The sequence below is a fragment of the Mya arenaria genome, chromosome 5 (assembly GCF_026914265.1).
Source record: "Mya arenaria isolate MELC-2E11 chromosome 5, ASM2691426v1".
Lineage (NCBI taxonomy): Eukaryota > Metazoa > Mollusca > Bivalvia > Myida > Myidae > Mya > Mya arenaria.
The window spans coordinates 35,752,709-35,779,684 of NC_069126.1; the positions used below are offsets into that span (position 1 = coordinate 35,752,709).

Genomic DNA, 26,976 nt, shown 5'->3' on the forward strand with positions numbered 1-26,976 from the left:
ATCTCGATGAAACTTGTACAGTATTTAGATATCCATTAGAGCTCGGTTCCTTGTTGAAAACCAGCCAGATCTGCCCATGCATGCCTAGATTATGGGCCTTGAAAGTATAAAAAATCAGTATGTCTGTAAACAATTGCTTGTGAACACGATACAGCCTTCAGTTTTGATTGTATCTCGACGAACATTGTACAGTATCTATATATCTATTAGAGCTCGGTTCCTTTCGAAAACCAGCCAGGTCCACCATGCATGCCTAGATTATGGGCCTTGATAGTATAAAAAAATGCTAATGTGTAAACAATTGCTTGTGAACACGATATAGTCTTCAGTTTTGATTGTATCTCGATGAAACTTGTACAGTATTAAGATATCCATTAAAGCTCGGTTACTTTTGAAAAGTATAAAAAAATGCTATTTTTAGCTAAGTCTATTTAGCCAAGTTTACATGTAAAGTCACAACTGCTTGTAAATGTTTGTTCAAATTATGCCCCTGGGGTCATTACTGGCCACGCCCCCACATTCACAGGTTTGCTATACTTAAATTGGGAAATGTTAAAAACCTTTTTGTCTGAAACAGCTATGCAGATCCTTGCTATTTTGAAAAAGGCTCAATTAAGTGGTCCACTAGCATGGTTGTTCAAATTATGCCCTTTGGGTCAAAACTGGCACTGCCCACAAGTTCTCTAGAGACTTATTTAAGAAATATTTTCAAAATCTTCTTGTTTCAAACCACAAGGCCCATACCTTTGATGTTTGTTGTGGAGCATCATATAATGACCATCTAGCAAAACATTTCAAATTATTCCCCTTGGGCAAAAGCTGGCCCCACCCCTTTTGACTTACTTTTTAATTTTTAAAGCTACAGCAATGAAATTTTGACCATGTGTACAGTTTTGTAAACGAGCATCAATGTTGTCCTCAGATGTCCTTGACTTTGACCTTTTGACCAACTTTTTTATTTTTAAAGCTACAGAAATGAAATTTTGACCATGAGTACAGTTTTGAAAGCAAATATTTTTTACCCTCAGATTACCTTTACTTGGCACATATTAAAATAGTTTATGCAACAAATCTGCTTACAACACTTTCTGTCCTCAGATGTTGACAGTGCAGCATTTTCAGCTAACCCAAACACAAAAAGTGAACTATATATTTGTTGCCTATTACTCAAACGTACATGCTCTGGAATGAAAATGAACACAAGAGCCATGCCAGTAGAGCATAGGCCCTCTTGGGCCTCTTGTTTTATAAATGATACCACGGTACTGTTAAAATTATACCTTAATTGAATTAATAATTTTGGCTCGTTAAGCACATGCTAAACGTATTATATGTCTTGAACATGGTTTAAAGGATCTAATCATAATAGATCAAGGATCTAACCATAATATGATTAGATCCATTTTTAGCTCTACTGGCAAAAGCCGGAAGAGCTATAGCCATGGCATGGTGTCTGTCGTTTGTGGATGCATCCATAAACCGTTGCTTGTGAATGCGACAGAGTCATCAGTTATGATTGTATCTCAATCAAACTTATATAGTAGTTAGATATTTAGAGAGCTTGGTTCCTTTTTTCATCGAGCCGGATCTACCCATGCATGACTGGATTATGGCCCTTTAAATGCTTTAGTCATAGCAATAGTATACTTTAAGGGAGACAACTTTGTACAGAGAGCTGTGTATTATTGTAGCTATTATCTTCCTTTGTACTGGTTGCTTCTTTAAATGTGGGTTCTACTATTATGTTCATGTTTTGGATAAATACTTACCAAAAACATTATGCCAGTAGAGCGTAGGCCCACTTGGGCCTCTTGTTTTTTAGATGCTCAATACTATTTTAAGAAATATACGTATAACTTTACTTCTGCTTTGTATTCAGGAAGATCAACTCTGCAGACTGTGTAGACATGGACTGTGATGCTCTCAAGAAAGCGTTGTTCAAGGATCTTGATGGAACGTTCCTCGGTCACATTGGCTCCGTTATCCCTCAGTCAGAGTATGAGTGGGATGGGGACTCGCGACGCGGTCTCGGAGATTATCGTATTCCGAAGGAGATGGTCACAACGCTCGATGGGAAAAGAATTCCTGTTAAGGATATTGCTCCGAACAAAGGTATGTTTGGGTTTTCTTTTAAGAATACATGTAAAAGCAAATTATGCAAATTAATTTTTTGTACTCCAGTATTTAATCTAGTGTGTCTTGATTGGTGATATAAGAAGATTTTTTATATTGACCAGGCCCAAATATCAAAAATATTTAAGTCAAATCTCGATCTCAGACTCATTTAACTACATAACATTAAAAGTTATTGAAAATGGTGTATGTTTTACACTTTTCTGGAGGGTTTAAAACTTTGGTAAAAATTCCAAATAAATCATACTACACAGCATGAAATGTAATTGAGTGCAAATCAATGTTTCCAAGTATATATTTGCTATCATAGCAAAAAGTTTTCATTGCAATATTGACAATATCTTTTCATGAACACAATTCTATGACGATTAATGATTTAAAAAAAAAAAATAAAAACTGACAAGATTTTGAATCATACTATGCTAATAAGTGTTAAAATGAGTTGTGAGACTAAGTTTGAGATTCGATTTAAGGGTTTTTGTGATATTGGGACCTGGTCCCAATTTTTCAAAAATCTTACATCTAACACTCTAAAGAATCTAATTTCAGTTACCCCAATTTCCAATATATACTTGATTTAGCTAAATAAAAACTAGTTTCTTGTGATTAACTTAAAAATAAATCAATTCAAAAGTCGCAAAAATCTCTAAGAGGATTAAATAATTCATAATACAGCGAAAAAAGTGTGCAGAGCTTGATCCTGTTATAAGGGACTTAAGATTGTTCGATAATTTAGAACGGGCTGTTTTCAAGTAATCAGCTGACAGTGAGTCATTAGTAATAGTTTAGATGGCCAATAGCCAATTTCGAAAACAGTCAGGGTCTGTATTCACTAAATTTGTGAGTCCAAGTTTAAGACAAAAGACTCAGAATTACAAATCTTCATTAGATTCTACGTACATTTGTTATTTTAAGAGTAATAATGGCCATAAATTTTGCGAACAACATATTTAACAATTATTTACATATTTTTAATAAAATATGACTTTTATGACTTTATAAACATAATTTATCAAATTTAAAATATTTTTTTCTGAGCTTGAACTCGGGCTCACCACCAGACTCAACACATTAAGGAATATGGGCCCTGTGATTTTAAACTCTTCAAATTCACAGCAGTCACTTTAATTGAAAAAAAACAACTCACTTAACATGCCTTGTAGATGTTCCTTTTTTTTCTCAGGTGTGATTCGTAGTGAGAACTGTGAATACCAGTCCAGCTGGCAGGCGTATGAGTGCGGAGATGATCTCGAGTATGAGATGTTAATTATCGAGAACATGGACTCGGATACGGAGTTGCGACGCCTATCTCCTGTTGCGGTGCTGGGAGATGGTTACATTGACCTGATTAACGGGCCTCAGGACCATGGCTGGTGTAGTGGCTACACATGCAGGAAAAGGCTGTCCACTTTCATGGCTCTTGTTGCAACAGGTATGCTTTGGGCTTAATCTCTACGGTATACAATTTCAATATGTACATGTATGATAACTAGGGTATGTTGCTTTAGCTGTTTCCATTTGAGAAATTGTACCCTAACCCTTTGCAATGGTAACTTCAAGCTACAAGAGAGCCCTTTGTACTCTCTGTGGGCTAGAATTTTGACCCATAAGTACCGGTAGAACACCCTTCTGATTCAGATCATTGCATAGAAAATCAACATCTTTAATGAGCTGTAAATACCATGTGAATTTTGTAGATGTGGGACTTAACTTGGCACGTTCTTTTTCTTGTGGTTAACATCATATTCTTTCCAAAACGTGCTATTAAAATTGGATGATTACTTTGATAAGGAGGAATCTAATGTGTAATTGTTGTATATCTCTCTGCCTACTCAACAGGACCCAGTTGTTATTTAATTTTCGTTTGCTTCAAGTCAATTTACATGTTTGGGATAACAACAATTATGTTTTAGCTCAGACTTTAATTTCACATTTTTTAAATGTCAGATCATGAGTTCCTGATCCACTTCACGAGTACAACCCCAGAGCACCTACGGTACTACCTACTGAACTCGGAGCCCGATGATGCCGTGAAGCTCTCCATCTGGTACTCTCGACCCAACAGACTCGATCTGTTTGTAGACGGGACATTCGTTATTTCAACCAACGCTGAAATTGATGAGAATGGATATTATAAAACAATCATGCCTACAGGTGAAGGATTTATGGTTATATCTGTTTACATGTTTTGTTTGTGGGCGTTCTGGTAAAGACTCTTTTAATGGTGCTTTCTGTAGATTTTATGCTACTGCATGTTGTAAGTTTCTCCAAGACAGGGAAAATTGTTGATTTATTTAACTTGTCTGCTCTTTGAAGAAACATAATTGAGGTACTTAAATAGCTTTGTCAATGCCATTTTCATCAGTGTGTAAAAAATTTGGCAATAACTGAGAAAAACCCAAATCAAATAAAAAAAAAGTATATTCAAATAAAAAACAACTTTGTGCACATGTTGCCAGAGACAATACACACAAGTACAGCAAGGGCCATAACTCTGACTTAAACTTAAATATTTGTTAAGTAATGCAACTTTTTGACTGAAACACAATAGACAAGCATTGGCATTTGCTCTTAATGTACTTCTTGTTTTCCTTAAGTGTTACGAAGAAATTTCCGAGGATGATTTTCGTGTGAACAAAATTGAAATAAAATCTGTTCATTTAAATGTGAATATTTCTTCCTGATTCAGGTAACGAGCTTGACCCTAATGTGGCCAACGCCACTGGCACAAACTTCTTCGACAAGAACAGTGGTTTATTCACATTTATCATCAAAGGCCCACAGAAGATTGATGTAATCACCCAACAGACTGTGATTGTCTCGTTTGGAATTCCGGCTCTCACAATAGAGCAGTTCTTCGGGGACAATATTGTGGAAAATCTTGCCAACTTCCTCAACATTCCGCTCACGAAGGTGAGGTTTGTGAACGTGATCAGTGCCAGTGGACGGAGGCGAAGGTCAACGGGTGGAATCTCTGTGGAAATTGAAATCGGAAATGAACCATCCTCAGGTAGAAATATAGCCCTAGAAAGCTGTCATCACTGTCTTTGAATTTAAACTTTGACCTACATGTACTTTTAAAAATGTATCTATTTTATAAGTAGTTGAGTCACCTGTGATAATTACTTCGTGTGTATAAGACTATATTTGATGAATTTACAACTGTGATAATTACTTTGCATTGGAAGGGAAATAGTTTCAACTCTCTTACTCTGTTAAACCTTGTGACACCTTGCAATACCTAAGCCTATGATAGATATTTTTTATTCATTCCTTTTTAATTCCAGACATGAACTCCACTGTATCCGACTCTGTTTCTGTCAATGACCTGCTCTCATTTGCCTCTGACATTGTGAATGAGTGCCAAGTTGGAAATCTGTCAGCGTCGTTCAACCTAAGTGGCTCCTGTGAAATGGTTCAACTGTCGTCTGATGACCCTGATTCGCCAGTGATCACATATACTCCTCAGACGCCAGATTACCTGTTCTTCCATACAAACCTGGTTCCCGAGTACGAGGGTGTTCCATTGAGTGTCCAGCCTCTGATACGGGTGGCCGATACTTCTGTAAGTCCACTATGGTGTACTAGTATGAATAAATAATTAACCCAATCAATGATATAATGGAATAAATTTTATTTAAAATGCATGGTAAAAAATGTTTCATTCTACGACAAAATAAAATGTTGAATAAAAACTTTCACTTGTTTTTGTTTTTTTAATAATTTGCATGTATAAAGTTTTTTTTAGACTCAATAATCATGTCAATTTATTTAAATGCATAAGAAAATATTCAAACAATCTTTTTTAGGATGTGGTCATCACCGACCTGGGTACAGCAGAGCACCCTTGGGAGTTGACCGTGAGTCTCCAAGAGGGCACGGGTCACGCTAGCGCAAATCTTTCCGGCACCCTCACAGTCTTGGCCACAAACGGATGGTTCAACTTTACTGACCTCACAATATCTCATATGGGAAGTGGATATATCCTGGTGTTCAATGTCACCTATCCGGTCGGAGCAAACTTCACGGTCAACACTGACCCATTTGACCTTGACAGTCGACCCCTGAAGGTCACAGTTGCTGATCAGACCAGTGGGAACATTGTACCAGAATCAGACTTCTTCCTCACTGTGGATATCAGAGATGAGAACACTGACAAAGTTCTGTCTGACATTAACTGGAGGGTATGTGAAATCCATGTTCAGCTTTGTAATTGTTTGGTTTTATCAAATTAATTTTGTGTGTAAAAAATAATCATAGTCTCTACAGTTTGATTTTTCAATAACTGTCAGTATAACGAGCTAAGTTTGAATGTTTTTTAAACAAACACATAAGCAGGCATGTAGTAAACCTAGTAAGTTGAATATGTTTGATGCAAATTCTTTATAAATATATTGCAAGAAAGTAACTTGAACGTTCTGTGTAATATTGCATTTAAGGACTATTCCTGGTCATTAGAGGTGCTCAGAACATCTTAGTATGCTGATGGACGTGTTACCATGGCAACCATTTTTTTATTATTTAGTTAGGTAAGTAAGTAAATAACTTATGATACTTGTCTGATATTCAGGACCACACTTGGACAGGTGAGGTGAGCATGCTTAAAGCTTCTGAGTATGGTGACCTTGGTGGTGCCGTGGCAACCACCTTTGACCCTGCATCCAGCCAGGCAATGTTCATGGGCCTAAACATGAGTGGTTATGGCGTGTTCTATGTGCAGATCCACGTTGTGTCGGACCCCCCAGATTATGACCTAACTGTGAACCACAAACTGAACATCATGAACCCGGCGCATGTCGGGCTGGTTGTTGAGGAAACCTATGAGCTGTCTGTGAGTTGAACATGATCATAACCATTGGTTAATTATTGTTCATCAAGTAATATTGAAACAGTTTAATGTCATTAGGGTAATGTTATTCAAAGGTCAAAGGATTTATCCATTTCTGCTTATGCCTACATCATTCATTATATTTTCCCGCATGAAACTGGCAAAATGTAATCATTGAGTGATTTCAGTAAAGGCTTCATAACTCAACAAATATTAAAATGCCAGAGTTATGGCTTTTGCTGTACATGTGAGTATTGTCCTAGGCACTTGGTTTTATTTCTCCTCTTCTGACGCATACTCTCTTGTATTTTTTAGGTGAAGTTTGATGTTGATTTTAACCGTGTGCTGCCGACCACGGATCTACAGAACCAGTTTGAGCAGCAGGTGTTCACTCTGTATGCTAACATGTGGCCTGACGTGCGTCTGTCAGTCGGATCGATCTATGAAGGTACATTAATTCAATTCATTAATTTTATCCTACACTTTATAGTTTGTTGAAGTTTTATTTTAAATGCGTTGATTATTTTATAGCCTTTAATGAAACCTTAACAAACTACGTACACAAATGAAGCATTATTTTGTAGCAAATATGTGTACACATTTTTTCTTTAAAGGTGTTATTAATTGCAGATAAAACTTACAATTGTTTTACCTTTTATTAACTTAGTGTTGAATAAATGTTATTACACACGTTTCTATTTGAAAAATATCTTTCTTCACCCATAACCTTTTACCATTGTAGGCAGCATCGTTGTGACATTTATTGTGGAGGGCTCATTGAGTGACGTTAATGACACAGCATACAGCCTGTGCACAAGTATCGAGGACAAGACAATATACAACATCAACAACTACGACATCCAACTGTCGGAGTACATGACCATTAACAACCAGACGTTCTACGGTGTCAGTTGCGGAAGCATTGTATGTTGAACTTTTACGTCTGCTGTTGATTGTTATCAGTCTAGGATTGTTCCTGATTTTGCAAATATTTGTAATGTTATCATGTAGCAAATTTAAAGAGTACTTGGTTAAATAAAATATCTCATACTTAGACACTAGTCATGCCACAATTTATTTAATCAAAGATCTCTTTTTTTTCAACATATACGCTCAAAACATACATGTAACAAAGGAATGACAATGTAACCTAAATGAACTGCTGTAGAATTTTACAGTACATATTTGTATATTTCAAATGAAAATGCAGTTTTTAAACATTTTTTGCCGGAAGATTCTCAGTGCTTCCTTGTTGAGCATCATTATAAGTTTTACGGGTAATTCTTGCTTACAGACTGAAGATGAAGAAGACTCGAGTCTGTCTGTGTGGGTGATAGCATTGATCGCCGGTATCGCTGCCCTCATCCTGGCTGCTATTGTCTGTGTGGTCATCTGGAGATTGATGGTCAAGCCCAAGGCCAAGACACATGGTCAGTATTTTTTTTTTCTTGTTCAGGTATGGTAGAGTAAAAGCAGTTGGAAACTTATATGATACTTTAGTGTGCCTTATTTGCATAGAGCCTTTTATGTTTCCTTTAAGTATTCAGCTTAGAATATGGTGTTCATTATTTGCATAAAGCCTTAGTTGTACGCTGTCTAAGTATTCAGTTTATTATGTAAGAACACCGTCTAAATATTTGTATTTTTTACATTGTAAGTCTAGATTACTTTTGATCTTGTGCTTTTATAGTGATATATAGCATATAGGATATATACATAGTTCATTGTGATTGTAATTCATGTGTGATGCATATCGATGGCCTCACTACCAAATGTCAAAGCTACGAATTCCCATGTTTTCAGTAGCAACATTTTAAGTATTTAATCTTGGTAGTTTGACCATACATTTTTTTACAAAATGCAGAAGTAACAATTTTGTAGTTACAATTTCTGAAGGTTCTGCATTTTTGCTTCTCTGTGAGATGTCGAATCATTGCTTGACATTTTTATCACATGATACAACACCATTTTCTACTTGCACTATATACTCAGCAATTTACAGTTAGATGTAGCTCGCCTGTATGGTTTTAGTGACGTAAAACTTCTGAAACAGAAAAAATGCAGCTTCGGCATTTTGAAGTGAGGCCATCGATATATGATGTACTAATTTGTTCCAATGTAGATAAAAAAAATTGAACTACATAAATCAGATATTGACATAGACTAGTAGAGCAAATAAGCACAATCCCCATTTAATTTATAGAACCAGTCATGGTCACATCAATGGAGACTAAAAAGACGGCCTTAGGTAAATGTTAAAGACACATGTTAAATGTGTGCATGTGTTTCCACTATCGAAATTTATCCTTGTACACTGTACATATCCCTGTGTTTGCGTTTACAGTTTTTAAAACCAGGTTTTCACATTTTCACATTTCATGGTGTTTCATATTTTCACAATTTATTGTGTACACATTTCACAATATTCCTGTTTCACTGTGATTAATTTCACGATATTCACGGTGTGGTTTGACTGCCTGTTGTTTTCTGATGAACAATAACACACAAGGTATGTTTGCTGCTGTTTGACAGTTTCTTCCTTTGCATAATTTAATTTATAGAATGTAGTTTAGTTTGAAAGATAATTATTTTCAAAATTAATCATTTCTGACTTCAGCCGACAACAATTTCAGCAACATTTACTATCATAGTATCAAATGTATGATGATAGTTTAAATATCTTGCTAAAATCATTTTAGATTTGACAATGTAAAAACTTTTTTATAAGTGTTGTATTATTCAACTTTGTATATAATGAAATACACCTAAAATTATTCTAAAAACAATAAAATCAATGTTTCAGTGACGTACCTAGGTTTCTCCGGCAATGATAAAATGGAGTTTGAGAATTACCTTACCAACAAGGAAAGCACATTTGACAGCCTCAAGTTCAGCCCAACCCCCAGAAAGGAGCCTGTGCTAGTAACCCCACCCTGTCCTATAGTGGAAAATGCCAACTCCACCGCGAACAACCAGAAATCAGTTGAGCCTGTCATGTTCAGCACTCCCAAGCTGATTAGAAGAGAAGTAGTTGACAGAGACAAACTTGGGGCTGACCTGGAGGTGTTGGTTACCCCCACACCAGATGAGCTGGAAACCAGAGATGAATTTCCAGATCAGGGTGTTGAAACTCTACAATCAAAGAGACCATTTCAAGCATCGCCCAGGCATACCAATCAAGCTCAAGGTACCTCTAAGCTGCAGGCTGCTGTCAAAAGTGTGTATGCAATGAATGTCTACAAGCCTATGAATGCCAAGGTTACAAAAATCTCTGCACCTGTACGAAGGAATTCTGCGGCCCTCCTTGCTCTCACTGCTAGCCCTTTCAACAAACCAGCAAGCATGCCTCTTGCCAACCAAGGCCGTACCTCAGGAAACCCGGCCAATAAGAGAATCCTTTTGTCGTCAAAACAGAACCCCCAGGACCTGACGGCAAGAGCGTCCTCCCTGTTGGCTCATTCTTTGATGACCCATGAAGGATTGTGCACGGATACCCCAGGGAGCTCTTTCATTGCTCGTGCACACTCCCCATTCAGGGAATGCGACAGCCCACTACCACCCGTGGGGAAAAACATGGCTACAGACTTCTGAATTGAAACATTTTGAAATATTTAGCTGATATTTCAAGTGTGTCATTCAGGTCAATTTTAATACACGTGCAGGATTGATAGTACAATTTGTGTATAATCTCATTAAATGCTTGACACACAAGGGCAGTGTGCATTGTTATGCCACACCCCTATAATCATACCCGCTGCCCCCACCAAAAATAATTAATGGAAAATTAATAAATACTCCAAGGCTTATGAATAATGACCAGGGAACTGTAACTAGTAATAACTAGCAAGAATGATATTTTTATACTGTTATTCTATTATTTTTGTACAAATCATTCTTGTCAGGTTGGTGGCATCACAACACACCCTGCCCCTGTGGCTTGACTTTGAAGATTGGTTATTTTCTCACTTATTGCATTCTGTCTGATTTGTTTTCCTATGTACTAACATGTATTATTCAGATTGGGTCTAACTGGAAAGTGTGTTGTTGTTGCTTGTTTCTTTCATCTTGAATAAAATAAAACATTCGATCCATCTTTTTGTGTATTGAACTCTCTTAAACTAGCACATGCTATAGAAAACAGGTTATTTTTCGAAAAAAGGACTCGTGTATGTGTACATCTTTCATTTTTACCTCCAACAAGATGTCACATACATACATGTAAACACTGCTTGTAGATGTCCAATAGTGATATGTTTGTCTACCAGTCATTCTAACAAAACATTGGAAACTCCAGGGACAAGCCATGTATACTGAAAATAAACCAAGATCCTGTTAATGGTAAGTCATCCATCATTAGGATGCAAATACGTGTTGGTGCATTTCAGATATAAACATCGAGGTTATTTCTATGTTATTGCATGGATTCATTTTTGTTTAATGCCATTTATGTATTGCTCAACGTCAAGGTACTAAGTCACAGGCCGGGTCGAACTCGTATGGATGAAGGGAAAACGTAACACAAGCTTTGAATGAAAATAGGGCATTTATTAATGCCATAAAAGTGTTTTTACGAAATATCGTAAAATAAAACATAAGTGTCAATAGCATGTGTATAATAACATTTCCCGAAATACATATCTGGGTGGAAAATTTTTCCCGAAATACATATCTGGGTGGAAAAACCGCCACAAGGAGAATCCTTCATAAAGACGCCACTTTTATGATATGATAAATTATGTCAAAGGGAGGTAATAAAGCAAGTTGACAATGATTATATAGATATTGTATTTATTTGTTTTCTTTAATAGCATTAGACCTGTATCCAAAAGCACTGAGTGAAAACGTCGAAGATATTCAAACTTAACATCATGCAACTTTAAAAAAAACAACCTTTACCAGTTGCATGTTTGTATTAATGATGGATGGTTTACCTTATAAAGCACAGGAGGTCCAAACATTAAAATGTGAGAGTGGTCTAGTCGTATTATGTTTCTGCCTCTCACACAAGAGGTTTTAGGTTTGATCCCCACTACAACTGTATGTACTTTCAAATAGCCTCTCTAAAAGAACACCATTACTGGTTTCCACTGAGGAAATTAGATAGTGTGTGATTCTATAAGCTTGCAGCTTTATACACAATGGAGCGAAAATAAATTAATGTAAACTAAAGAAACAAGAAACGAGAGACACTATGTTTCAAGACAACACAAATGTTTAACAACTATATGTTTCAAAATACCGTCATTGGTAAGTGTTGAAGAGTTCATTTAGAGCTACATGTATGCAAAGTTTTATTAAATTATAAATGTTTCTCAGAAAATGAAAGTACATGCAATATATTGGTGCCAAATATGACTTATACCTTAAAGGTCAAGGTAAATGCTGTTGAGGCCCAACATGCATCTTTACTTTGACTTTGAAAATGATCAAATCTAATAATTGCGTCCATCATTATGTCGTTTGGTATCCAGGTCAAGGTCAGGCCAGCATTAGATTTTAATCGTACATGTACATGCTGCTTTTAATCGTACATGTACATGCTGCTATAATGAATCATTAATAAAAAAATCTGACAATTTTTTGAATCCTTGCCATTTATGGAGATGTATGGAAAACATTATTACTATATCTAAAATTAGATCAAAGTAAAAAACATATGTTCAAGGTCATTTCGTGTAGCAATGTATGTGTGTGTCAAGTAAGAGGTTCTTTTATTGACTTGAGCTGTCTTGTAGTTTCACACAATCACATAATACATTATTGTGGTCTTTGATCTTCTTTTATCAAACAAAGCCTCACATCTTTCCTAGATTCGTCCAATGTTTGTAGGCCTACTGAATGGACAAAATTGGGTGGTCAAAAATTCAAATCACAGAATTTAAGAGTTTTCGTCATCAATGTCAATAATAAGCTGAAAACATTGCTCTAACAGGGGATAGTGTCCCTACCTTCAAGGTCAAGGTCACAGCAAACTTTTGAACTTTGTGTGGTCTGTCCTGTGTCCTATTTGTATCCATACATACAACACTTCTGGTTACATTTAGGAGTAGACCGTCAATGCCAGGAGACACATCTTCTAGATTAATACACTCAATGCACTTTTCATGTAGAAGTTTATTACTGAATTCTTACATTACTGTAATTGCAGATGTCAGAGACTGGAAGAAAAATGACAACATGGTGGTCGAGGACTTGCCGTACAGCGACGAGAAACTCGGCGTCGATCCGTATCTGGGGCCCAGCAACACCTTCCTTGGGGAGGACAAGGGCCGCTGGTCCCCGTTCAGTGTCAGAATACAGTCCCCTGAGGTACCCCTAGAGGGATCATCCCCGGAGCGCACCATGACACCTGTGGAACACGAGTTGCCAGCATCGCGTTGGCCACGTACGAAAATCATGGCGCTAAAGGCAATGAAGCCAAAATGGAGGTTCTAGATCCAAGACAATTAAACTTGTAATAAAACTGGCATCATTTCTTCCGTAGATATTTAAAGTTTCTGCTGTCTCATTTCGACACTGTAATTAAAGTACTAGTTTGTATTATAATGAAAGGTTTCTTTTGTTTGGAAAAACAGTGGGAAAATGTTCATTTTATTACGCTGTAATACAATATTAGGTAGAATTTCTTTTCATATGTTTAAATCGACGATCATCAGCTGTATGCCCATTGTCATGTACATGGTATAATCTGTTCAGGGTTCATATCACTAACATCTTGAGTTCGAGTCTCAGTCTCGGTCTCAGAAATTGTAATTTGTTTATGTCACCAATTACCTTTAATGTAGTTGATTTTTTACATAAAATGAGAACATAAATGTCGGACATGGTATTTGCAACATGAGCGGCCAGTTTTACCATTACTCTTCTTAAAATAATGACTGTACAATACAATTAAGATTTGCAGTTTGAGTCTGGAGTCTCAAACTTAGAACAGTAGTGAATATTGACCCTGGCCCAAATATCACAAAGGTACTTAATTCTTATCTCAATCTCTACACATTTTACCACTAACATGTAAAAGTAAAAGCTATTTAAAATTGTGTATGTGTTGAATATGTTGATTAAAACGTTACAGGAAAATTGTAATTGAGTACAACTCATTCTTTTTAACAGTATAATTTTTGCTCTCAGAATTAGTTTTTCTAGAGAAATATTGACAGTTTTTTGTCAACACATTCTATGCAAAAGTACGTTTTTTAAGAAAATTAAAAACCTGAAAGACTTTGAATCCTATTAAGAATTTATAAGGTAAAATGAGTTGAAACTGAGATTGAGATTTTACTTTGTTGTGATATTTGGGCCAATTCGGAAGTCCATGGCCATTTTCAATTAAAAACAACCTCCGTTGTATATGGACAGTTTACAATGTCAGAAATCTTTACATTTAACAACGCTGCAAGTAGTTCGCGTAGTAATTTTAATTTAGCAGTAAAACTTGGTGACTTTTCTCTTGGGAGTCTTAATTATGCAATAATACACTTCACTCGAAATCAATTTAAAATTTAAAAACACATAAAAGCACTTCAACTATTTGATACTATTAGTGTTTTTACGGTGATCCGAATTATTTGGGCCCGTCTGCAGTTTCATTGATCCATTCATGTTGTATTGTTGCAACTTCTGTGATATCTTTACCTGTGATATGTATTTATAATGTTATTTAGCTTGTCTGATTTTTTTGGGAAAAAAGTATTGAAAGATTGTCATAGCCTTCTTGCAAAAACTTGGCCATAATTCAGAACATTAAATTGATGTGGTTCAATATATTCAAATGGAACTTGGTATACATGTTGCCAGAGACGTTAAATAGCCTTCTCGGAAAAACTTGGCCACAATTCAGAATATGAAATTGGTTTGTCCAATATATTCGAACAAAACTTGGTATACATGTTGCCAGAGATGTTAGGCACATGTATTATACCGTAAGGTCCATAAGTCTGGCTGTAGTAATCATTGCCACATGCTGGCCAGAGGAGCATTGGGGCTCGCTTACATATATTGTTGGTGTTTATTTAATCCTAAATCAACTGTGTTGTTTCTTTTTCTTCACTTTGTTACTATTGTCTTGTTAGCTTTCCGAAATAAATTCTGAAGTAGAACTTAATTATATTTCTTCTTGATATCTGTACGTCAGTATGTCTGGAACCCTTGTTTTAAACAATATTCGTGCAAAAGAGCCCGCAAACAATACTCTTAAAAAAGAACTGGCAGATGAAGCGATTAACGCCCGCCAAAGGATCATTCGGTATGTATATACATTTACTAGTGGTATTCGCTAATCAGCTACAGACATATCCAAGAAAATGGCGGCCTTCAAACTTATCAAAAGATGAATTATGTTCCCTGGAGATATTTATGTTTGTACAAATTGTATTCAAATCCAAAAAAGAAAGAGTAGCCATCAAGTAGGCGTCCAACACTATAAAAATGGCCAAGAAGGTCAAATTGGTCGAATGCAGTTACTTTTCATCCGATCAGACTGACGGGTATTATGCTAACAAAATTTGGTCAACATTGAATGAAAACTGTATGATAAGTATTTCGATGGGCGCTGCCAGCCCGATATCGGTGTTCCAATAACACGTGCAGTTTTTCAAACATGCGTATAGCGACGACTTAAAATGAACAACTATTTCAAACCAGATTATGTACATGTAGTTCCAGCAGTTCAACATGTCTACATCTTCAAGGCAGGCAAACATTACATATACAAGTCCTGAACTTCAGTTTTCGAAGCTCATTTATTTTCAAAGGAATAGCACCGGGTCACACTTATACCCTCAGTCCACCTACAATTCACATGCAGCTTATGCATCTGTCAATGATTTTCCTTATCTTGTGTGTGTGGCGGGGGGGGGGGGGGTATACCCGGGGCTCAAGGCGGAATAAGGCAGACTGAAACTGCATTTTTGTCTAGATCCCACCCAAGGAGCAGGTTAAGTTGTCAGCAAAGTTGGAGGTATTCCAGACATCAAAACTCGGGTCTCAACAAGCCTGCTAATATCCTGTCTTTTGGAAGTCAGACACAGTCTTTAAGTCTCAAGATTAATAAATATATAAATACGTCGCATATCCAGTTGGGCACAACATTGATTGGAACATTTTTGAGTCAGATAAAAGTGCCGGGGACTCCATGGTATTTCCCTCACACGTTAGACAGACGTACGGAGTACATCATCTGCTCTTCCTCTTCCGGTTCTTCTCTTCTCGCCTGCTCCGCCAGGTCGTCCTTAATCTTCTCAAACGTTTTTTTAATCGTCGCGTAAATATTCTCTTCGTTCATCGAATTTCTTGACAGCTGGAATTGAAGGAAAGTCGGATCTTGGGAATCGCGTTGACTTCTGGCGTCATTGTCACCTCTACTGGCGTCACTTTCACGTCTGTATGTCAAGTTTTCTTGCATCGTCGGGCCAGTGGTTCCTTCAACTATTTTTCCACTGTTACCATGTTTGTGTGTGTTGTTTGCTGAACTGACTGGCCTTTCAGGCATATCGTAAATCCCGTCTGAGCACAATATTGGCTCGTGAACGTCTAAACGCGTGCGCAAAGTTGAATCTGGCGTCATCCTTTCAGCACGTGCGCACGTGGCCGCGATTGAATGTTCTGGGTATTGATTACGTAATTCCGTATTCACAATTTCGATCTTTCCACCAATCATGCCGCGCCACGTATAATCAGAGCCGGAAGAATCCGAGGCATCGGACCGCCCCACCCGGCGGGTCGGTGTTTGATGCGTTTGGCGCCAGGCGTTAGCGGACCCCATGCGGATGAGACGTTGCGTTCTACGGAACGGTGACTCGGCGTGATCGTACACGGTGTCGTAGGTGACGTCAGACGGCGGTGGGGAAATGTGAAGGGAATCGTCTTTGGAACTGTAGTTGACGCTCGGTGTGTAGTGCTGCTCTTGTTTGGTTCCACCGAGCCGCTCATGCTTCGTCTGCGGGGGTCGTGTACACCTGACACAATATTAAAGTGACACTCTTATTCAAAATCAATACGTACACAATCATGTATAACAAACATAAATTTTGACAGATAAACCTTTAACTACTTAGTACTAAATAATGCATTTATGGAATCTTTCAATTACTGATTCCAAGATCGTAACCGTGTATATAATAGCAGAAAGCGCAAAAATATTTAATGATTGGTGAATGCTAAAATATTTACTGTGATCTACTATAGTCTCCTAGGTATAAATATCGTGTTTTATGCACATTTCTTTCAAATTAAACTTGGTATCCTTCATAAGAACCATTGTTGTCGACATTTATTCATCCTTTTTTGGAATATTAAAACAATATTATTAAATGTGGTAAATCTTATTATTAAATGTGGTAAATCTTATTATTAAATGTGGTAAATCTTATTTGGGAGTAACAGAGCATCTTTAACATTATAAATAAGGACAAATGTGTTCATAACGTTTTGGGTGTGCTTCTGCATTTCGGACCGGTAATGTTGCTCGAGATTTCGAGTTATAGCAGCTTTGAATTATCGTCAGAAAAATGCATATACGAATAGAAGGAAACAGTAAGTGCTTTAGCGTAGACGTTGTTTTAAGCATATACATATAACTGCCTGGATGGCATGACCTTCCAAGGAAATACTATCCTTGACAAAATGTCAAACCAGCATGTACAGTCTTTCATAAGGTGTAACTGAACTTGAGGACCCCTCACCTGTAAATGGTGTAGACTATGAGCCCAAGTATCAAAATGCAGACCATTCCTGATACAAACCCGAGCACCAAATGAACGCCTGAAAAAAATGGATTGGCACTATACATAAACATTTAAAACCAATGGCACCGAATTTTTAAACTAATGCTGTATTGTCTATATAGCGAAAATATATAGACACTTCAAATTACCTAATTATGGAAAAAAATACTTTTAATAAATGTTCACATTTTTTTGGCACCTATTTTTTTGTTTTGAAATATACGGTTTTCTTTTGAGTTTTTAATTAATTATAACAACATTACAGAAATCACTCTTCGTTGGATTGATGTTACGCGAGTCATGTGTAATTGGGGGAAATTGGGAAACCCACTTGGCTTGGTGACCACAATTACACAAACTCACACGTATACGCCCTTGATAATGAGAATCGAACTGTAGAGCGAGTGTCGTGCCAAGTATGTGAAATTGGCAGCAGATGTTCCTATATCATCAATAATAATAATATATGACATCATTTATTACACGGGAAATGTTCGTAAGACATCCTGAACTTACACGTGCTTGCCGTTCCCGTTATGCCCAAAAAGTCGAATTCGTTCGATTTAGAATTTTCGTTATTTTCTGTTGGAATGCCAAGTCCGGTAACACCGCTCGTGCTCTGAGTGTTAAATACATCACTTCCGGTAACATTTTGGAGTAGACCGTCATTTTCACTCGGCCCTGGTGGGGTGGGGCCGTCTCGCTTCTCCATATAATCTGAATTAAAAGAAACACTGGGGATCGGGTATGATTTGTGATTCATTTTTAAGTTTTCAGTTCATTAATGAATACGTATGAACAACTGTTTTCAATACAATGCAGCGCACTACTAAAAAACACTAGGGGATACAGCCCCCCTCCTAAATAAAGTCCAATTTTACGTTTTTGTTAATATCGGAGAAAAATAATTACAATACGCTCGGAATGATTTCAGATCTAAATTGTTAAATATTTATAGAGGGTACCCACAAAACCGCCAAAACATTTTAAATCTTATCAATTTATTTCGATTCTGAAGGAGGGGCGCATGTCAAAAGTTTGTGCCCCTAGGTTACGCCTCATCTTATGTCGATTTCTGGATCCGCCCCCTGTATATAGGATTGTCTTTGCTCCAAATGCACTAATACAATTCATAAAAGTGTCTGTCATGTATATCAAAAGAGAGAGATTGGCCAGCACCATCTTACCATATTGACAAAGGAAGTGGCGGTTGGCCTCACAATCCCTTGCCGCCAGACCGGAGGAGCCGTGCACGAGCCGCAACACCGCGCAGCTCCGCCCGGAAGATCCTATCCGTCCCGTCTCATGGGGGAAGAAGTCTGCCATCCGAACTGTCGAACCTAGTGGTAGTGTGTTTCAAATCATATGACACGATACCCTTGCATGGATACCCATTGTACTCGATTAAACTGATATTTTGTTTGATTATTTATAACTGTTTAATAGTATGTTAACTCTCAATGTCACCAAGATGAAACTTTTAAGCGTTGCATGACAATCAAACCATCATAATATCTTTTAAAGTTGTTCCAGAAAGATGGAAATGAGGTACAAGCCCTATTGAAAACGACAATTGGTATAAGAGTTTTGTCATCGGACAATTACAATAAAATTGGAGAACGATGTTTATATATGCGGAGTACAGCTTACCAAGCGTCCAAACCCATGACGCCGCCCGACTAAGTGCAATCCAGTAGCTTCCGGGAGCGAGGTTTTTAAGATCCCTCACGTCCGACCTTCTTACGTCACCGTCGAAAAGTGATGTCATATTACAGCCAGTCCTCGCTGCCGACCACGTGTTTTGTTCAGATGAACTCCGAATACAGCTCTCGTGCAAACCACACGTGACGTCATCGGAATATGAGCACAGAGAACGTGTCCGCATGTCACAGTTTGCAGACGACAACTCTTGATCGGAGTCCATCGATAATTTTCGTAAAACCGCGCAGTTGTTTTCCTCCGAAGATTCGTCTTTTGCCCAGCCAATGGTCATGTTATCTGTGACAAGCAAGAGACGTCAAGAGACGTAATTCAAATGATAATAAAAACATTAATATAGAAATGGATTGCTTCGAAATGATTCAATTAATGAGACAGCTGAGCAATGCGGTGATATGTTGATCTCTTTGAATTGCATTTGATACCTGGTTTGTATACTGAAACGCCAAAGTACCCTCCGCACATCGACTTAGCGTCGCCGTCACAGGCAATATGGCAAATGGCGTCACCGGCTGACGTCACGTTCTGTAGGTCACCTTCACACAGACAGTAATCTTTCTACGGGAAAAACGGTTATATGTATGCAGTCTTTGAAATGAAAGGGATGCGACAATTATTCATCTCTGGCTAATATATTGTTTGAATATTAATTTTGTTCACCTCTTTTTCTTAAATCTCATACAAAATAAAACCCACCTTCAAACCAACTCTTCCCCGCCATCCACACTGGTCCAGGCACAACTGTGGTGTCAGTTCGGGAATCTGGATTCCGCTTGACCAATACTGCTGGCGATGGCAACCTTCGATATCGTAGAATCTGACCGTGCCTGGAAAGATGATTAACGATTGGCGTGCATTACCGTCTATATTGAAGCGTTTCAACGCCGATTGTGGCATATTGAAGTACAGTAAATCTTGCTCAAAAAAGATCTTACACTAAAAGACTCAACCAGAGTCCAACTTCATGCTCGCTTAAATTTTGATACATTAAAATAAAGATAAGAAAAAAAATATTACAAAATCTAACTACTGTTCAATTCACAAGATATATTTTCAATACACATTTAGCTTTTCCAAATAATCAACATTCCGCCAAATTGGACTAGTTTCCATATATGATTCCCCACATCTATATTGGACCGTCATAGAACAAATCCAACCATGATGTCATTTCACCAAGTATCCCTTGAGCCAACTTGTATCAAGGACAAATTTAAACAAGTCACTACTAACTTACTAACGTCAAAAATCTCTCCCAGGTACGACATCGCTCCCATCATTTTTCATCAAATATAACGTCAGAATACGTTTTTAAAACCTTTTTTAATTGGTAGTTTAGCGTTATGTTTGAGCTAATCCTTTAACAGCAAGAAAAAATACCGTTGAATGCTTCTCGCCTGCCATCCCAATGCCATTCTCCAACTTCAAGACTGGCGCCTACCCACAATTCCATGGTTTCTTCCTGTAAAAATGTCGTCTGCTGTGTCTTCAGCCACGCGCGAAACTTCCCCATGTCTCCTAGCGTTGCTAGATGACCGTTAAAGTGTTTACAGTGTTCCTCTGCGTCCTCCCAGGATCCGGACTGGCGAGATATCCGGTAAGTAGGCTCTGGATGACAAATACATTGATAAACAGGAAATGTATCAATGTCGTAAATGGCTATAGAGTTCGTCAAATTCAACAGCAAACAAGAGTGCCGCGCAGCGAACGCTAACGCCAGTCTGATTAGTTCTCTCAGTCGAACATGGGACATAACTCGACACTTATTCCAACCAGAATTATAGGCCCTGTTACATATGTTCGTATTGTGTCTTGCAAAATGTGTACCAAGTTTCATTGGAACATCTTGAACGTTTTGTGAGGTATGGCCAAGGTTTAAGTTTTTGCATGACAACGTTGATGACGATTGCACCAATATAGAACACAAAATCTACATGAACTCAAATATTTGAAGAGCTCTTTAAATAATTGGAGACCTCTTCAATTCAATTAAAAACGACGCCTCTAAATCATTTGGAGAGCTCTACAATTCAATTTTAGATTCTCTAAATCAACTGAATTGAAGAGCTCTCATATCCAATTAGATACCTCTATGATTCAATTTGGGATTTATCCAAATCATTATATATTCTTTGGTTTCAAATTTAACCGAATTAATGCTCCCAACAATCGAATGATAGAGTTCATCATACACCAATGTTCGTTCCATACATCAAAGCTATGACAAAGCCTAATAAAATGAATGACCCTGTATTTTGATTCTTTAATGCTCTTTTTGACTGAGTTTAATTAAAATAAAACAAAACTAGGCGATAGTCAGAATGAATGAAGCTTCAAAAATTCAACATATTAAAGAATGTTGTCGTATTTTTGGTTTGTTTTTAATCAAATTTCGTGTTACCAATTTTTCATCGATGCGATCCATATGAAATAATTACAAACATAACTGTGTCTGTTATTTCAGCAAAAAGAACAACACTTAGTTACGTATTAATTATTTTGCCATGCAAAAAGATCTTTGAACACAAACTTACCAGCTAATTTGGCACATAAAGACATAAAAAACGTGAGCAGTATATTAACCTCCATCTTAAAAAAGCTTATGTTTACAACAATCCAAAACAACCTAATAAATGGCATGTGCGGGGGACACCGTTGGCCATGCAAGAGAGGAAAGAAGCACTTGAAATAGTTTCCGTATGAATTATGTGGACACCTAATTAGTTGAGGGAATAACTCAGCGACTGCACCACTTTAGTAGATGTAGAGTCAAGATGTTTAACTTTTTTTCTCCCATTAACTCATTATACCAGAAGTGGTCAGCCAACATGCCACTGCAGCTGCAAGTAAGGCTTAGAGTTCACACATTTGCTTTTTAAATTTCAATCTGTTAATGTATTTACTAACCGAACCAATTCTTATCAAAATAAATCAAAATCGTATGGCGTTAAATTTAAATGTCCATAGTAAGCTCTTTGGACTCGCACGGACCTTGACATTTAAATGTAATTGTCTAAAGCAACCTATTTGGGCGAACACGGACCTTGACCTTTAAATGCAGTTGTCTAAATAAAGCTGTTTGGACGAGCACAGACATTAACCTATAAATTCAACTGTCTTCTTGAAGCTATTTGGACTCGTACGGACATTGACCCTTTAATGCAACTGTATGGACTCGCACGGTCCTTGAGCTATAAATTCAACTGTCTACTTGAAGCTATTTGGACTCACACGGACATTGAACTTTAAATGCAACTGTTGAAATGAAGCTACTTGGACTCGCACGAACCTGAGCGTTCAAATATAACTAATAAGGTATTTGAACTCGCACGGACCTTGACCTTTGAATATAACTGTCTTTATCTAGCTATTTGGGCTCGCATGGTTATTGGCCTTAAAATAAAACTGTCTTATTCAATATATTTGTATTCGAACGGAACTTGACCTTCAATTACGACTGTCATAAATCAAGCCAGTTGGCCTCCCTCGATCCTTGGCCCTTTAATTCAACATTCTAAATAAAGCTATTTTTATTCGCATGAACCTTGACCTTTAAATTAAGCTGCATTTACCAAGCTGTTTGGACTCGCACAGACATTGATCTTTAAATATAACTATCTTTATCAAGGTATTCGGCACGAACCTTGACCTTTAAATGCAACAGTCTATATCAAACTTGTTTGACTCGCACGAGCCCTGACCTTCAAATGCAACAGTCTATATCAAACTTGTTTGACCTGCACGAGCCCTGACCTTCAAATGCAACAGTCTATATCAAACTTGTTTGACTCGCACGTACCTTGACCTTCAAATGCAACAGTCTATATCACACTTGTTTGACTCGCACGAACCTTGACCTTCAAATGCAACAGTCTATATCAAACTTGTTTGACTCGCACGTACCTTGACCTTCAAATGCAACATTCTATATCAAACTTGTTTGACTCGCACGAACCTTGACCTTCAAATGCAACAGTCTATATCACACTTGTTTGACTCGCACGAACCTTGACCTTCAAATGCAACAGTCTATATCAAACTTGTTTGACTCGCACGAACCTTGACCTTCAAATGCAACAGTCTATATCAAACTTGTTTGACTCGCACGTACCTTGACCTTCAAATGCAACAGTCTATATCAAACTTGTTTGACTCGCACGAACCTTGACCTTCAAATGCAACATTCTATATCAAACTTGTTTGACTCGCACGAACCTTGACCTTCAAATGCAACATTCTATATCAAACTTGTTTGACTCGCACGTACCTTGACCTTCAAATGCAACAGTCTATATCAAACATGTTTGACAAGCACGAATCTTGACCTTCAAATAAAACCTTGACCTTCAAATGCAACAGTCTATATCAAACTTGTTTGACCAGCACGGCCGTTTACGTTTAAATAAAACTGCCAATATTATTGGCAATAGCAATATATTTGGACTAAGTGGTCAGAAAAAATCATTGACTACTCTCGCTGCTACTGTTACTTTAAAACATTAAAAGTATCTGGCGGATCCATGGTCTAGTAGTAACACACTTGACGGTAGAACCATGGGTCGCAGGTTCGAATCCCCGCCGCAACATAGTAGCTCGTGCGCACGACTTAGTATCTCTTGCGCAAGCTGACTTAGTTTGTCGCGCGCACATACACATGTCACCTTTGTGCTACCGTATCGTCACTGGCACCGGATTTTCAAACTCAATCATTTTTTTTTAAAAAATAAAAAAAATCTAATAATTCCTTACTAAAAATTATAATACCGAATATGTAAAAAAAATATTGATTTTTTTTTTAAATATGCACTTTGTACTGTATAATAATATACAGTACAAAGTGCATATTTAAAAAAAAAAAAAATTCAATATTTTTTTACGTATTCGGTATTATAATTTTTAGTAAGGAATTATATGATTTTTTTTGATTTTTTTTTTAAAAAATGACTGAGTTTGAAAATCCGGTGTAAGTGCGTATCGTAGAGCCTTATTAATGCATTTATTTGCTCACTTATATATGCAATACACTTATCGTCGTATAAGTCAGATATTGAGTTACTCGTTTTTCCTTCGAAAGTGTCCGCTTACAGACGTAAAAAACCGTTTCGCTGGGACGAACAACAATTTTATATTTTGTAGCTGATACTAAAACTGAACACATTTAGGTGAATATGTATGAGTTCACTAATATATCCAAAGAAGTAAACCAAATGACTCCACACTGATTATACAGTGCTCTATAAGGTAATTCGACTGATTGCATACATATCAGGGATATTGGAAATACTTCAAGTAGATTCGTTAAAAATTATAGCAATAATGGCGTAGTGAGGATTCTTTAAATGATGTTTTCTGTGTCATATGATTATTATATTTCAAAATCCCACCTGTCAGGATTCAAGCGCTGCCTTAAGTCCCCCATATGTCCACGCTTTTCGCATCTTTTCGCATTTTGGTAGAACGTTGATAAGTGTAATCTCTTGGATGTTTTTTCCATGCTTTGGTAGACACAATTACTTTAAAGATGCACTCTTACTTCTGAATAAGATTTATCACAATTAATACAATTGTTTTAATAAACCAAAAACGATGAATAAATGTCGAAAAAAATGGTTCTTATGATGGATACCGAGTTTAATTTGAAAGAAATGTGCAGAAAACATGGTCTTTCTACCACAGTAGATCACAGTAATTCTTTTAGCACTCACCAACCTTTTTTGTTTGGGCGTTTTCACCTATTAAGTGCACTATTACAATCTTGTAATCAGTTAATAATAGTTTCCATAAATGCATTATTTAGTAAGTAGTTAAAGGTTTATCAGTCAAAATTTATGATGGTTATACATGTGTATTTTGAATAAGAGTGCCACTACAAGGTCCATGTCGGCTTTCTTAAAACAAGGTAATTTTCCTTGCTAGATAGTGGTTGCACGCAAACACCTCTCCTGTAGGGTAACCAATTCACATTTGGACCTTACTGAATACCTTTACTGGGTATTCCCAAACACTGAAATATTAGTTCATCAAAGAATTAAACATAACGAAAAAATAATTTTGATATTTATTAAGTTCAAACAAAATCATAATAGTTTGATACAATACAATACTGTAAAAGATAGTCTTAACGTCCATCCGCACAAACGACAAACACATGTTTGCATGGGGCAAGACTTCGATATTTATTTTGGCACATGTTGGAGCAGTGTGGCACAAACGCATACAAACAATTTTCTTTTAAAGCAAATTCTCTACATAAATACTTTAACAACTGAAAAGCTCGAACATACTGTTCCATTCTGTCTAAATGTTGCCGGTGTAACGTTGTAAAGTGACCCCCATAGAATAATGACCCCCCGGTCATTATTTTATATAAAATAATGACCCCCGGTCATTATTTTATATAAAATATTGACCGGGGGGTCATTATATTATGACTGGGGGGTCATTATATTATGACTCCTCACACGTAGAAAAATGACCCCTCACGTAGAAATGTGACCCCCTATAGAATAAGGACCCCCCCCCCAATCCAAACCTTGACCTAACCTATCTAAGGTACACTTGCACAACATAATTATCTTCATCCATAGACATCGGAGGAGAGATGGCACCCGTCCGTGCATGCGTCCATACTGCACGTTTTTTTTTGACCGCAGTTAGATGGAATTGATCCAAGCTTCAGGGATTACCACTACCGATGCCTATTTGTGTGGAAAGAAAAAATGGTTAAAGTCTCCGACCGAGAATCACTTGCCCCTCACCGTTGTGAGTTCGACGCCTACCAGGGTCGTGTATGGGTGACAGGCATACAAACTGTGCGCTGCTCAGTTTATCATTTAAAACATAGGCGATGGACTGCATAGGAACGTTCCATCAACAAAATACGCAACTACTTGTTGTAATTTACGGCCTGTTTGAATATCAACAATCAAAAATATTTATAATCACAGAACTAGCTAGTTTTCAGGGGGCGAGGGTGGCTGGATTTCAATCTAGTATCGTTGGACTTCTTACCAGAACTCGTCTAATCCTGATCTGATGTAACATACTTCGATAGCTTCCTCGCCTAAGAATCGAATCTGTGCAACTGGATTAGGAGTCAACTATATAAACCTCTCTGCGATTGAAATTAAATAATTATTAATTATACAAGCAGAATCACTGTAAGTGCACTGTAAGTGACAAGTGTTTGTTAGTGATTTGAATCATTTTCGTAGTCATCAAAGTTGTATAGTGATTAAACGTCCCACACAGATTAATGGAACTAGCAATGATGAATGACTTAAAAATATTATCCCTTTTTTCTTTTCATGACCATTCGAAAAGTGGTTTTAGAAATCATTTAGCACAAAAAGGATAAGCAATTCATGCAAAAGATCTGAGTTACAGGTTAATTACAGCAACCTCTTATTATCATAAATGTTCTTTCTTCCCCAGGACTGTGTACCATTGGAACAACCTACCACTTACTGTTGCCCTCCTCCCTACCCCTGAGCAGTTCAGTGCAGCTATATTTAAGAAATGAACGCCTTCTCGCGTCGGTTCACGATTATATGAATACAACAAGTCTCGTGC

At 37.2% G+C, this 26,976-nt stretch overlaps 2 protein-coding genes across 3 annotated transcripts in view; one reads left to right on the plus strand and one right to left on the minus strand.

Moving 5' to 3' along the window:
* The window catches only part of LOC128236213 (fibrocystin-L-like), a 60,268-nt gene extending 45,234 nt beyond the window's left edge, over positions 1–15,034 (plus strand). Inside the window, 11 exon segments of the mRNA XM_052951098.1 lie at positions 1,880–2,112; positions 3,317–3,565; positions 4,081–4,287; positions 4,823–5,143; positions 5,421–5,698; positions 5,943–6,317; positions 6,704–6,964; positions 7,277–7,409; positions 7,704–7,885; positions 8,256–8,391; positions 13,110–15,034. Of these exon segments, the coding sequence (XP_052807058.1) occupies positions 1,880–2,112; positions 3,317–3,565; positions 4,081–4,287; positions 4,823–5,143; positions 5,421–5,698; positions 5,943–6,317; positions 6,704–6,964; positions 7,277–7,409; positions 7,704–7,885; positions 8,256–8,391; positions 13,110–13,396 (2,662 nt within the window). The 3' untranslated portion in view covers positions 13,397–15,034.
* A 654-nt stretch (positions 15,035–15,688) lies between these two features.
* Positions 15,689–22,059, minus strand: LOC128233690 (uncharacterized). 2 transcript variants are annotated; one of them, XM_052947495.1, is made up of 9 exons: positions 21,939–22,059; positions 20,785–21,012; positions 20,101–20,231; positions 19,830–19,958; positions 19,336–19,683; positions 18,873–19,025; positions 18,202–18,402; positions 17,644–17,722; positions 15,689–16,917 (listed from the first exon to the last, which is right to left on the minus strand). In XM_052947495.1, exons 2-9 carry the CDS (start codon positions 20,817–20,819, stop codon positions 16,107–16,109), a joined length of 1,887 nt encoding a protein of 628 aa, XP_052803455.1. In that variant the 5' UTR covers positions 20,820–21,012; positions 21,939–22,059; the 3' UTR covers positions 15,689–16,106. The 2 variants fall into 2 exon arrangements, with proteins under 2 accessions (XP_052803455.1, XP_052803454.1); XM_052947494.1 differs by having other exon boundaries at positions 19,830–19,962; positions 21,939–22,053.
* Between the last annotated feature and the right edge of the window lie 4,917 nt (positions 22,060–26,976).